At 47.1% G+C, this 13,061-nt stretch overlaps 1 protein-coding gene across 4 annotated transcripts in view; it reads right to left on the bottom strand.

Annotated features, from left to right (window-relative positions):
• DIP2B (disco interacting protein 2 homolog B) overlaps positions 1-13,061 on the bottom strand; it is a 73,346-nt gene that overhangs the window by 12,448 nt on the left and 47,837 nt on the right. For 3 of the 4 annotated variants that reach the window (XM_040581227.1, XM_040581224.1, XM_040581228.1), the window contains 17 exons: positions 12,765-12,856; positions 12,184-12,294; positions 10,599-10,722; positions 9,981-10,090; positions 9,090-9,192; positions 8,007-8,071; positions 7,654-7,747; positions 6,955-7,074; positions 5,287-5,401; positions 4,560-4,699; positions 4,201-4,337; positions 3,750-3,830; positions 3,159-3,286; positions 2,268-2,382; positions 1,106-1,307; positions 582-691; positions 382-462 (listed from right to left, as the gene is read on the bottom strand). In XM_040581227.1, coding sequence (XP_040437161.1) covers positions 382-462; positions 582-691; positions 1,106-1,307; positions 2,268-2,382; positions 3,159-3,286; positions 3,750-3,830; positions 4,201-4,337; positions 4,560-4,699; positions 5,287-5,401; positions 6,955-7,074; positions 7,654-7,747; positions 8,007-8,071; positions 9,090-9,192; positions 9,981-10,090; positions 10,599-10,722; positions 12,184-12,294; positions 12,765-12,856 — 1,928 coding nt within the window. The remainder of the gene's footprint in view (positions 1-381; positions 463-581; positions 692-1,105; positions 1,308-2,267; positions 2,383-3,158; positions 3,287-3,749; positions 3,831-4,200; positions 4,338-4,559; positions 4,700-5,286; positions 5,402-6,954; positions 7,075-7,653; positions 7,748-8,006; positions 8,072-9,089; positions 9,193-9,980; positions 10,091-10,598; positions 10,723-12,183; positions 12,295-12,764; positions 12,857-13,061) is intronic. The other variant, XM_040581226.1, reaches the window with a different exon arrangement.

Below are 13,061 nucleotides of genomic sequence, written 5' to 3' on the forward strand. Positions count from 1 at the left end.
GAGCTGTTTATCCACTACAGTACCAAGAAGAGACGGAGTTAGATCTGCTCTAGAAAATTCTACCTTCCGGGGAGTCAGTTCAAGTCTTCTCGCACCAGAACCTTGCCAGAATATACTCAACAGGGATACACCATTAAAGGCTACAGGAACCAGTGGGACCTACAAACACGCTCAGTTTTAAAATGAAGCATTGAACCACGGACAGTCATTTAGATGAAGTGACCTAGAGGTTTGAGTTTTAAGTTACAGATCTACGGGCAAAATCCAACAGAGGGACTAAAGAGGACAACGGTGCGGGCAAAAGATATTTAACCGTCTCAAACTTGCGCCCAGTAACATGCCGTGGACCTTCAAAAAGCAGCAGCTCAGCACTGACTGTACCTTGGCATTTAATAAAAGGAAGAGTGGGTGGTCAGGAGTTGCTTGAGCTCTCCACTGTAACACCTCCGTCAGGAACTGGTGCTGAAAACAAAACGGCAGAATTAAATACGAGCCTCCTCCTTCAGAGGCAGGTCTGCTTTGCCTTCAGCTGCAGGGTAAGTTCTTTCCCATTCTCCAGTTGTTGGCAAATACTGATTTACCTTTTTGACTAAGTCGTTGTCTTCTATTTGACCGAGATCTCTTCCAGAGGCTTGAGCAATACGCTTCCCAGCGACCAGGTTCCCCACCATCACAGAGGCAGGGCCAACGCCTGTTGATACAGAACAGGCACATAAAATCCGGATTTTTTTTAATGCAAATGGGAAGCAGCTGGCCTAGAACTGCCATCTGCAGGAAAGGAAAGGGACAAAGATCTTCTGTAGGATCCCACTGCTCCTGGGCATGGGGATGCAAGAAGAGGCAACGAAACCGCACTGCCAGAGTTCAGAAGGCATCGCTAGTCTCCTATTCATCGGCAGGAAGAATCCCAACGAGTTCAAAGGTAGGAATCAAAATTCCTGCCTGCCACACGCAAAGAGAGGCCTCAAACACACCCCAGCCACAGGTCACAAGGCAAGCTCTGGTCCCCAGCAAGGAGGACACTCGGCGTGGGAGGCGTCACAGAGCTTCCTAGGTCTGCGTGAACTTCGGCGTAGTAACATTAAACAAAAGGGGTTCACGTTACCTGGTTGTTTCTGCCTGGGTTTTGGCAAGTTGGTCACACACGTGTGCGGGCACATGAGGATGTTGCAGGGATGCAGCGAGCCCTCCAGAAAGTGCTGTTTCGTTTGAGAGATATGGATCCCTCCCAGCGGAGTTTTTGGCAATGTATTGGCTGGCACAAGAGCAAGGCAGTATACACCCACTTGGTGAATGCTGTCAATTGCCTAGAGAAAGGAAAGATGGTCATTTGAATTCTCGGTGCTGCTGGAGACAGTTTGCTGTTCCTGGGTGCCCTGACATACTACAAGACCAATCCCTCCCCGTTCACAAGGTACTGGAGGACCAAATCAGCCACCACCGTTCCATTTCACCCCGTAACATCAGCGAGTCCTACGGCAAGAGTTAAGTGCTTGTAAGCACCCCTGCCTTTATAGTCCATTTCATATACAAGAAATCCAGTTTTAAATCTTTCATGACCAAAATCCCAAAATATACACAGTTGCTTGATGAATCATACCGTTTTGATCTTAGGATTTTATCCATCTGTCTCCTCTCAACCATCACACCCTGTTCCTAATACATTATTCAGACCCACCAGGTACTTTCCCTGATTTTTCTCCCCGGTTTGCATACTTCACAACCCGACACGTCATTCCCAAGAACGACACCCATGCAACGCAGCTCTCAAAGTATCTGCTGCTCGTTCTGCTTTCTTAGGACTACGCTCATTCAGCTGTTTTAACCTTTCTCTGCTCGCTGTGTCCCTGCTGAAAATGCACCTCCAAAGAGAAGGGCAGCTTTAAAGGGTAATTTTAGGCACTAGTATGATCCAAGGCTAAAAGCAGAACTCCTAAGCTTCGGCTTTGCAGTGCTGAGGGGCAGGTGGGTTCCTCTCCGCAGTCATCTCGCTGTGTAACGCTGTCCGAGGTTTGTTTTTTTTTTTTTTTTTGTCAGAGCCTACACTACCCTGCGCTGCAGCCGCTTTCCCAGGGCCTTCAGGACAGAACAGAACAGCTTGTACGCAGCAGATGCACCCAGCTTGTGACCCTGTAAAAATACCTTGTGCCAAGAGGGATCATGAGCCCGTGCTCTTCCCATCTGGGGCGTGCTGATGGCCTCCGATCTGCCCACGCACCGAAAAACTGCACAAACTCACCTCCCTCCACCTACGTGAGCGGGCTTACCTGCAGCACTCGACTCATCCACTGGAAACTGTCCTCTTCAGAGGCATCTGGCCTCTGCTCTGCAACCACGACAATCCTCTCGTCATAGAAGACAGACACGGAGAACACAGCAATCCTAAAGGAAAAGGGGAGAGCCATATTGGCACAAATTCTGGTTTTGCTGCTTGGGAATAGGAAGCCAAGGAAACAGACGAAAGAAAGAAGTCGTAAAAAAACCCCCATGGGGCAACGACAGGAAAAAAAAAAAACATTAAACAATAAAAACTGAGTCAAAAAGGAAAGGTTTTATGAAGGGATTAATTCCACCTTCTGATTAAATTTCTGCGTAGCATATTCCCCTGTCCTTTCAACCTGCTGTCTCATTTCTGTTCCAACCTGTGGCAAATCACCAATGCAATAAAAGCTTTAGAAGAATCTGGATGATGTAGGGGGCTTCAAATCTCCTGTTAAGTCTTAGAAATATGAGCTCCAACCCTCCCTGAGGATCTAGAAAATTGCATCCACAACTGCTTAATAAAATTAAAGATCTCTGGACATTAATGAAACTCTTCCTTGCTGCAGAGCATCAGCCAGCAGTTAACTACTACCCGGATTTAAAAGTAAATTCTACGGAGAATTAAGATCTCCGTGTGGCTGACTTATCTTGTTACTTGACTCCTTCCCCTGAAGTATGCAGACTTGATGAAAAGCCAGACAGGATAGTGAGGAAAACAGACCTGTGTTAGACAGGATCGGGCCAATTACCCTCTAAACCAAAAAATTTATTTACTTTAACTGAGCTACTCGAACAAACCGGTCACTGGAGAGAAATCAAACACCATACTAAAGATCCTGTTTCGCTATATGACATGGAGAAGCGTAGGGGGAGGGAACGAGGTTTATTTTGCTAACCTTCCTCTGTAAACTGTTTTTATTGATTCTACTGCCAATCCAGTTGCTACAATGTCATCGGCATTATGTCTGCGTCCGCTAACCGTCAGCAATCCGTCCATTTTTCCAACCACGAACACCAAACTGCCCTGAAAGGTGAAAAGGTATTTGTGAGTAACGTAGAGAAAGCAGACATTCAAACATCTTTGATGACTTGCCTATTTCATAACTAGGGCTAGATCAACGGAATTTGTATAAAACACATTTTCTTTCTCTTTCAAGGACATCACTTACGACTAAAGCAGGAGGAGCATTCTAGCTGCTCAGTGGGACAAGACGCTCCGGCACGCGGAGCAGAACTGCCACACAAAAAGCTCCTCACACTTGGTTTTAGAAGAATTAGCAAGGTAAAAATGTAACGAGCAACACAGTAAGGCACCGTAATGACAACGCGGTGGAGAAGTAAGGGTTCCCGCTGGCTCAGGCAAACCCATTAACTCTCAAATATCTTACACGTACTTCTGTACCCAAAGGTTTTTCTTTTAAACGTTGAAGGCTACTAGCAGGAACAAAAGAACACAGCCATGCAAGCTCAAAACCGGTATTACGTACAGGTCCAACAAAACCCAGCAAGCCGGATCGAACAAACGGCACATCACCCACTGGAGAGCCAGCCGAGTTCACGGGGATAACCTGCAACAGAAGGGAGGACGGTGGAGGCAGAGTGCATTTGCCTGGGGATAACCTGCAGCAGAAGGGAGGATGTTGGAGGCAGAGTGCATTTGCCTGAGGATAGAAAACCATTCCCCACATCAAGAATCGCGCCGCATGTGAGTGAAGCCATGAGCAGAAGGGGAGGGAATCCTCGGTCAAGTCATCATTTTAGCACTGTGGGAGAAGTTCATGAAAGGGGAACACTGAATGTAACTAACTTCAAGGAGTTTTTCGGGGTGGCTTTTTGGAAAACAACATCAACACTTCAGTTGAAGACCCCAGAGATTATACAAGGCTATCAGTTCTACGCAGGAAACGGGGAAAGAAAGATACATTCTACTCTACATACCTCAAACGTGTTCTTTGTCACCCCTGCCAGCCCATAATACATCATTCCTCCCGCTCTGGAGCTAACGCAGATTTCACCGATCTCATCCGTTTTACAGAGCTGAGGTGGCCCATCAGGTTTCACTATACACATCATTCCTAGGACGAATCACGCATCGTTAACACGGTCCCAAGAACTGACACATTTAACCGTGACGGGTAAAACAACACAGCGCGGGGGCTGCAAACCTCCCCCAGCGCCGAGGCTGAACGTGAGAGAGAACATCACCCCTGCTTTTGCTAAAAACACCCCAGACCATTCACAAAAGGGGCTTTTCTAATTATTTTTTTGAAAAGCAGGAGATTCCTGCATGTTTTTACCTCCTGGCATCACGTGACCAACGTCCTGGACAGTGAGAGCGGAGTTTTTATCTTCGGTGTTGACACGAATGACACCAAAGCTCAGCCCGTTCATGGACAGGATGGCTCTTCCAGGCAAAGGTGCCCCAGGGACCCCAGGCCTTTGAAGGACACAAAATCAATACGCTAAATCAGGCATGCAGGCTGTTATTAGATGGGATGAAGGTGTTGCAGCAACAGAAATATGCATATTTCGGCGTCACTTCTTCCAGTTTTAAATTTGTTATGCAACGACGGCAGTAGGGACTGCCTTCCCTTATTGATCCACATGGATCAATAAGTAAGAAACCATATTCCTGGTTTCTTACTCAACTGCAACTCTTCCTGCAGCCCCTTCACTCACCCCACATCAAACACCAGCCCCCAGGCCAGAGGATGAGGGGGCTGTTTCTTACAGAAGGCAGCAGCAACAGAAACAAACTATGAAAATGACTGTCTAAATTTAATCTCAGATCCAAGATCACCACGCTGCGTAAATCACGAGTGGGGAAAAAGCAGCGCCCGCTTCTCACACACATCTTAGGAGAAACGTTTCACAGCTTAGCTCCGTGAATAGCTGAACACACGGAGTAAATGTCAGCGGAGCTTATTACACGCTTAAGTCAACTATGACCCACTGATGTGTGAACAAAGCTCGGCTTGGATCACTTCATTTAGCAAACGGACTGCAGCGCTGCACACCCGTTACCTCCGTATTGCGATCGTCATCGCTTCTGGAGATGTCGCGCATGGACAAATCGCCTCTGGTTTAAGCCCGTGGCTCTGAAACAAGCTCAGGAAGGCATCACACGAGGAAACGGACCCTGCAAAGAAAGAAAATAGGCCACTACGACTTTACGTAATTTGCTTTGATGCCTGTCTACAAGAAGGACCGAACAGAGGATCCAGGGAAGTGCAAACTTGTCGGCCTGACCTCGGTGCCGAGGAAGGTTATGGAGCAGATCATCCCTAGTGCCATCACGTGGCACGTACAGGACAACCAGGTGATCAGGACTAGTCAGCGTGGGTTTATGAAAGGTAGGTCCTGCTTGACTAATCCAATCTCCTATGACAAGGTGACCTGCTTAGTAGGTGAGGGCAAGGCTGTGGATGTCGTCTACTAAGACGCTACGGGCTCGGGGAGGAGCAGCTGGAAAGCTGCCCGGTAGAAAAGGACCCCGGGGTGCTGGCTGATGGCCAGCTGAACGTGAGCCAGCAGCGTGCCCAGGTGGCCAGTCACACCCTGGCTTGTACGTGGTGTGCCAGCGGGGCTAGTGATTGTCCCCCTGTACTCGGCATCTCAAATACTGCGTTCAGTTTTGCGCCCCAAGAAAGACACCGAGGTTCTGGAGCTGCTGAAGGGTTTAGAGAACAAGTCTTACAAGGAGCAGCTGAGGGAACTGGGAGGCAACGGCCTCAAGTTGTGCCAGGGGAGGTTTAGGTGGGACAGGAGGAAAAGTTCTTCACCAAAAGGGTCATCAAGCATTGGAACAGGCTGCCCAGGGAAGCGGTGGAGCCACCATCCCTGGAGCTATTTAAAAGACACGTAGACGTGACACTTGGGCACGTGGTTGAGTGGTGGCCTTGGCAGTGCCAGGTTAATGGTTGGACTTGATGATCTTTTCCAACCTAAACGATTCTATCATTTTAAGAAAGTTGTCTGTAAAAGAACCTGAAAAAGTATTTGCAGAGTACAGATACTATATCGCTTCTAAAAACTCCAGGTAGCATCTTCTAAGATGCCAACCACAAAGGCGCTTCAGTGCCTGCTGAATGTGACTTGGGAACAGGCATATTCTCTTGGACAAGTCTGCCTTCCTCCCCTAATTTACTTCGGAGTTGCACAAGGTCATGGTACAACAGGCTTAAAATCCTTTCCAAAGCTCCAACAAGCAGAGCACGTGTTGGCTCTGCTCCCATGCAGACAGGTCTGATGGTCTATCCGAGTATCCCTGCCCGCTGGCGTCACCCAGATAAACATTCTTTAAGTTTTTTCACTAACAGAATTCCTCACGGATTTTTCTGGGGATTTTTTGCCCTTCAAAGTTCGTCTTAAAAGCCTTTCCCTTAACCCCTATGAGCAATTTAAAACCGATCTCACTGTGTCTACCAGCATTCTGTTTCACAGACAAGAGCTCCCCGTTCAGCTCTCCCGTTTCTCACTTTGCAGGACTGGTCACAGCTCACACAAAGGATGAAAGCACAGAGATCCCTCTGCCCGGCGCGCAAGTACCGTGAGCCACAGCTCCGTGTCACCAGACAGCTGCCCTAACTAAATCGTCTCGGAATGCTGTAGATACAAAAGGAGTTAGGTTTGAGCCTGTGAGAGAACCAGGTGAGAAACCTCTCCTGAGAACAGCAGGATGCGCATACTCACAAGGATTTGCACCGTCGGTTACAATCAGCATGCGTAGAGAACTCAAACTGACGTCTCTTTGGTCTCGGTGGGCCATCATGGCCCAGTGCAAGTCTCGACACTTGACTAAAGCAACCTTTGCTGCAAACCAAGCAAAAAAAAAAAACAACCCAAAAACCCCATGTCAGGACAAATAAAAGCTTTCCACAAGCCACTTTCCTATGAATACACACTCCCAAATGGGAAAATCCTCGCTAAAGCAAGCTTTAATTAATGGAGCCTGCAGTAACAGCAAACCCCAACACACAACAGCATCTGCTGTGGCATACAGGCCGTTTGCCCACCACCAGAGCCAGGGTCTGTCACGGTCTGTCCCTATCGCAGCCCGCCCCCTCCAAAGTACGTAAATCATTATCACCATCTGAACATCCTCGGTGAGGACCGGGGATATCAACAGATCTTGCTGTGCTTAACTCTTTTCTTGGCCTCATAAAAGGCACTGGCTTCAAAATCCACAGCTCACAGGGTCCCCATCAGGTTCACCGACATTCACGTGGCGTTAGGACTTTGTGCATATTTAGAAAGAAATTAAGAGTTTGAGCCCTTGAGATTTGTCATGGAAGAGCAAGACGACAGGCTCTAAATTATTTGAGATTTTAATGCCCCTCACTCGTTTATCCTGAGAACTTCAAGCTGAAGTTGTGGAACACACGGAGTTACCTTTGTGGGCATGAACCCTCTGCACCCACGAGAGCGGACAGGTTTTCATCACAGAGTAGGGCACGCTGATCGTGTGCAATTTGTTCATTACATTCTGAAAAGCAGAAACCAGATTTTTAGAAAAGGGCTCACAAAACAGGTTAGCAAGCAGAAACAGGAGTTACCCTCACTCCCCATCAACCCCTGCCCCCCCCCAGGAATTCACGTAAGTTTACTGAGGATGCTTCTACACTTCCTCCAGAGAGTTGCAGATCTAGCAGGGAGAAAAACGGGTGACTTAACAGGTAATGGTCCTCAACCACCTCCTCCAAAGGTTGCCATTATAAAGAGTTATGCTTACAGGCTCAACTCACCGTTAGAATGCCATGCCACAACCCTGCATCCTTCTTAAAATCCAACACATTCACTATCGTTTCACCTGGGAAAAGGAAGTTGTAGTTTTGAAGTGAAACGTGCCAGGACAGCTGTGACCATCATTTACGCCGCAACACGTCTGAATCTGTCACCTGAACCTGTCAGATCTGCCGCGGGAGGCACACAGGTAGCAAGCAAGCGCACAGGCTTGTTTGTCTGATGATACGTTTTTACTACTCAGAACTCCTTGCGATGCAAAACAGCGCACCTGAACATCAATTTAAGGGAAGGAACACATCCTGGAGAGTTGCAAGAGAACTACATCCCAGGCTGTAACGCACCTCAGCAGAACAAAAAGGGTCTTAACCTCGTTACGCACGAGCAGTAAGAGAGCAGAGAACATCACTCATGCACAGACTCCCAGAAGCAATGGAAATGAAAGCGACGGCTTCCAAAAGACAAACTCTGCATTTTAAAGCACTATGACATACAGCTCTAAAAATAAAAGTTTCGCTCATGGGTATATAAATTAGCTTGATTTACGAGGTAGGTCAGACTAAAACCGTATCACATAGCAGAACTCTTAGTCCCACCAGCAATTTCTGGGTTAGCCAAAACGCCTCGCGTGACTAGTACTGAACCAGCAAGAGGTGCTTTGGGATTTACACAATCAAGAACAAAAAAGTCTGGAAAGACATTTTAATGGGTGATCAGTACAGCAAGAGGGGGACCGCAGCCTGTTGGAAAAAGCTCCATTTTTGACTCATTCGCTCCCCTTTTCGTTCATCAGAACAGACTCGTTCCCTTTCTAGACAGGACACAAATCCCCATTTTTATTCCTCTTCACAACAGCAGTGAAAATGATGTAGTTTTGGAAGGAAAAAGATGACAGTCTTCAATTTTGGGGCAGAATTAATCTACGCTTTTTTCTTTTACACCAGCACACACACCCTTTTTTCTTTTTTAAAGCAAATACTATCGTGTTTGGGTCACTAATAGACAGCTGTTAGACATGAGGGTCGACCACTTGAAAGGATGTCGCTGAATTTTCATTCCTTTCACGTTTCTGCGCCATCACCTACCTTCAGAATAGTTGCAGGCCTGAGACAAGGCTTGACAGTGAGACAGCATGGCAATCCGAGACACCGTAACACCCATAACGCTGCCCTCTTTGCTCGTCTTGTACTACAGAAGAAAAAAAAAAAAAACAGTCATGGTGTGACTCTGGATCCCGCATTTGAAGGAAATTAAACCACAGAACGCATATTAAATAAAGTTTTGTTTCTCCAAAGCTGCTGAAGACATACCCAAAAAAACACCTGCTTGTAGAAAGGTATCAGCAAGTTTCACTACTGACAAGAGTGTTACTCAGGTAGTAAACATGTTCAGGTAACTCCAGAGAGATAAAGATGGTAATTTAATTGTATTTGCATTTATTTCAGCATTATTCTTTCTCAGGCCATCTCTTCCTGCTCCCGTAAGTAAACCGAAAAGCTAGTTTGTAATTTTACAACAGCCAAATTACTGTTACTACTTAAACCACCGCAATTCCTAGAAGCAGCCTGCTGTTACTACTTAAACCACTGCAATTCCTGAAAGTCGCCTTACTGAGGCATACAAACGAAAATAAGCTTTGCCAGGAAGAACAGAAAAATTCAAAATGCTGTTGGCTTAAGTAGTTTCAGAAATCTGTGTTATCAAGTACGCTATCTCAGAGAGCTCAGTCGTCTCAATTACCAGCTTTCTGGAACGAGAACAGCGTTCTCCAGTTCATTTTGAGCAGTGCTCAAGGCCACAGAGGTATTCAAAACTAAAATAAGCTTCGCAGCAGGTTGCACACAGGGAAAGACTTGTTTCAGCAGCTAAAAACTGGGAAGTTTAAGGTAGCGTAGGTGAAAGAGTTCTCTCTCTGGTGATTAGAACATTAAATTCAGCCCACAGAAACGACTTTCTATTCCCCATTCACTACTTGCCTCAATATATGCTGGCTCAGTTCCTGCAGCTGAGATGTTGGGCTGCCAGTCCTTGGGAGATTTGGAGAGATATTTTGAATCTGTCACAACCCATTTGAGTCTGGGCCAACCTAGAGCCAAAATTAAGTGGTACATTAATATCAGTTTACTTATTAGGGGATTTATATTCTGTAAGAATACACGAAAACCCCGTCATTTGTCCAAGTTCAGTTACACCAGCAAAATACCAAGCCAAGCCACTAGCCAGAAGGTTCATCTCATTTCTCATCAGGGAGTTCAGTGGGCAGCAAGGTACTTCCTCTACTCGGGGAAGCTGCCTGCAGGATTTCTAAATATAGCTTCTTGTATCATTAATAAAACTGCTCTGGGACCTGCCAAACGGCAGTGAAGCGATCCGAGGACAACCCTGGCTTGTAAGGTTCGCTCACCGCGACTTCCAGAACGACAGACGCACGGACCAATCTACCCCGTATGCATAAAACCTGCAAGCAAAGCGATGCTGACCGAGAAGCTGCCCCCCTTGCCCATCCCCAGATGCATTCAGACTTCTAACAGCCATTTTCAGACAGTTCAGCCATAGCAAAAGCACGATCAAAAGCGAGTCTATAACCCTCGAACCTTTAAACTGCACAATTTCTCCGTTTTGGGTTTTTGGGAGCCCTTTCAGACAGACTTCAGTGGTGAGGGCCAACGCAATACCACAGCTTCCCAGCAGGAAACCAATCTGCTGACCACCAGCATCCTGAGGGAAGAGAGGAGATAATAAGAAAAAAAAAAAAAAAAAAAAAAAAGTCATTCCTGTTTAAAGATGACATAAATCAACTTTCCCCTTACCAAAATCCAAAGTTTGGTAATGCTCTGGTAACTGGATGGTAACGTTATGGATCACGGAGGGAGGAAAAAGAAAAAAACTTTCAAGCCCACACAGACTTTTTCCTTTGGTTTGTCCTTCTCCACCTGCATCTGGTGTCTGGCAACGGTCTGAAACTCAAACGACAGCCACTGGCTGGCTGGGGCGAATGCAACTGCTTCTGAGTTTTATATAAACCATGTTTTGGAAGGTGGGATATATCCAGGACAAAAGCCTGCCAGGTGAAAATGGAGACATACCTACAAAGCCAATCAAAGTCCGCAGGAAAATGAGAAGCCATCCCAAAAATGCAGAAGGGTTAACTTAAACCCTCTGCACACCAAGCCCGCTCATTTCAATTCGTTCCGTTCAAAAATGAAACGATTACGTAACCCGGGACAGACTGCAGAGAAATTTGGTGATTCTCAAAGGGAACTCTTTAGGCATAAAACAAATATTCCACTGGCAAGACTAAAATGCATTGGATGCAAAAATCCGTGGAAAACAAGTGCTCGTGCCCAGCATCTAGGCACCGAGCATGTACCATTTGTTTTTATTAACGGAAGCCCAGATGCTTCAAAGAGGAATCATATAATTACACCGAAATAACAAGAGCTTTCTTTCCCCGGGAACTCATTTCTATTGCACAAGGATAAAACCGCTGAACTGAGGTAGCTCGCTAAGAAACCTGATTGGGCAAATCCCAGAAGTTTTAATTTTGTATTTGGTTGCTAGAGCACTTGTCACGTTGCAGACAAACGAAAGCTGAGCTCCACGACTCCCATAGTATTACCAGACCAGCTAACCAGGTCATTACCACCCCTCTTGCCGTATGTTTGCCGTTAGCCTGTTTCTTTGGTCTCCTCTGACGAAATTCTATCGGTTTAGACATGGCAACGACATGGCAATCTTGCAAAAATTCTGGTAAGGGTAAAGATAACTCTTTGCTGAGCAAATAAAAGGTGCCTCAAGGTCTTCGGAGATGCTTAGCACCTTGGGTCTCCAGCAAAGGCAAAAGCCTGGCGGATGCTGTGCGTGGCTGGAAATGAGCTCCCCGTGACATCCGTCAGCGGGCAGATTCACAAGATTATCGGTACCATACAAATGATTCGCAGTAACAGAACGAAGACTACAGAATTTCGGCGAACCAACCATTTCCAGCTCCTCAGGACAGCTCTCCGGTTTAAAACCATTTTTCCCCTTTTTAACCAGCTGCTCCGTGTTGGCAAAGGTCTTGTGCATCGCAGTGCTACGGAGCAGCCGGATGCCGTGAAACACTTTCAGAGGTTGATGGTCTGACTCGGTTTTCATCCCACATCAGCCCATCACTCCTCCAAGTTCCATCAACGTTACCTTTCTGGTAAGAGGTACCTCTATAGGCACTGGGATGACTTCTGCTAGGAGACAGCCGTAAAACGCCACCATAAACATGACCGGGTCATTGTTGGGATAAACAAGGGCTACCTACAATTCACAAAACCGTGCTGTTAGTTGAAATACAAGGATCGATCGCAAATTTCAGCTCTAGAGCAGCTCAGAGTTCGAAGGCATGGTGTTATTTCACGTTCCACCACAGCGTTTTTCACAGGGCACCTTCAAGTGCTCTTTCTCCCACGTGGGGGAACGCGTGGTACGTGCGTGAGCTCCTCGCGCAGTACCGACAGCGTGCCCCGTGTGCCCACACAGCCAAAACCCACAGATCTAGAACTTTCTCTTTTTCGCAGAGGTGCAACGCTCTTCCTTCAACGTATTTCAAAGTCCAGAGCCAAGAAGAGCCAGCAGGACTGAAAAAATCCCAATTTTTTTTCCCCCAATAGCCTGTCCCTGGGGTAAGTCTCGCTATTAGAAGAACAAGCTCACAGTGCCTGTGGTACGGGAGAGCCCCCCCCCGCCCCCCCCCCTCCTGCAGAACCAGCCAGCGCCGAGCTCATTACCCTGTCGCCAGGTTTTAACACGGGTTCGTTTTTGGTCCCCAGCTTATTAAGCAGCGTGTAGGCCAGCTTGAGGCTTCTGCTCCACAGTTTGCCTGGAACACAAAGACGAGAGCCTTGCCCAGCCCCGAGGTTACCCGCTGTTACCCGCTACGGCCCCCTCCTCCTGGTCGGTTACGCTGTTTTGTCCCCAAAGCTCTCAAACCCCAGGGAGGTATCTGACACACAACCCCCTCCCCGTGCACGTGCACACTCACACCATGTGCACCCTGCCACACACATCCCCTGTGCAAACACACA

This window comes from Falco naumanni, assembly GCF_017639655.2.
Source record: "Falco naumanni isolate bFalNau1 chromosome 20 unlocalized genomic scaffold, bFalNau1.pat SUPER_20_unloc_2, whole genome shotgun sequence".
NCBI classification, from domain to species: domain Eukaryota; kingdom Metazoa; phylum Chordata; class Aves; order Falconiformes; family Falconidae; genus Falco; species Falco naumanni.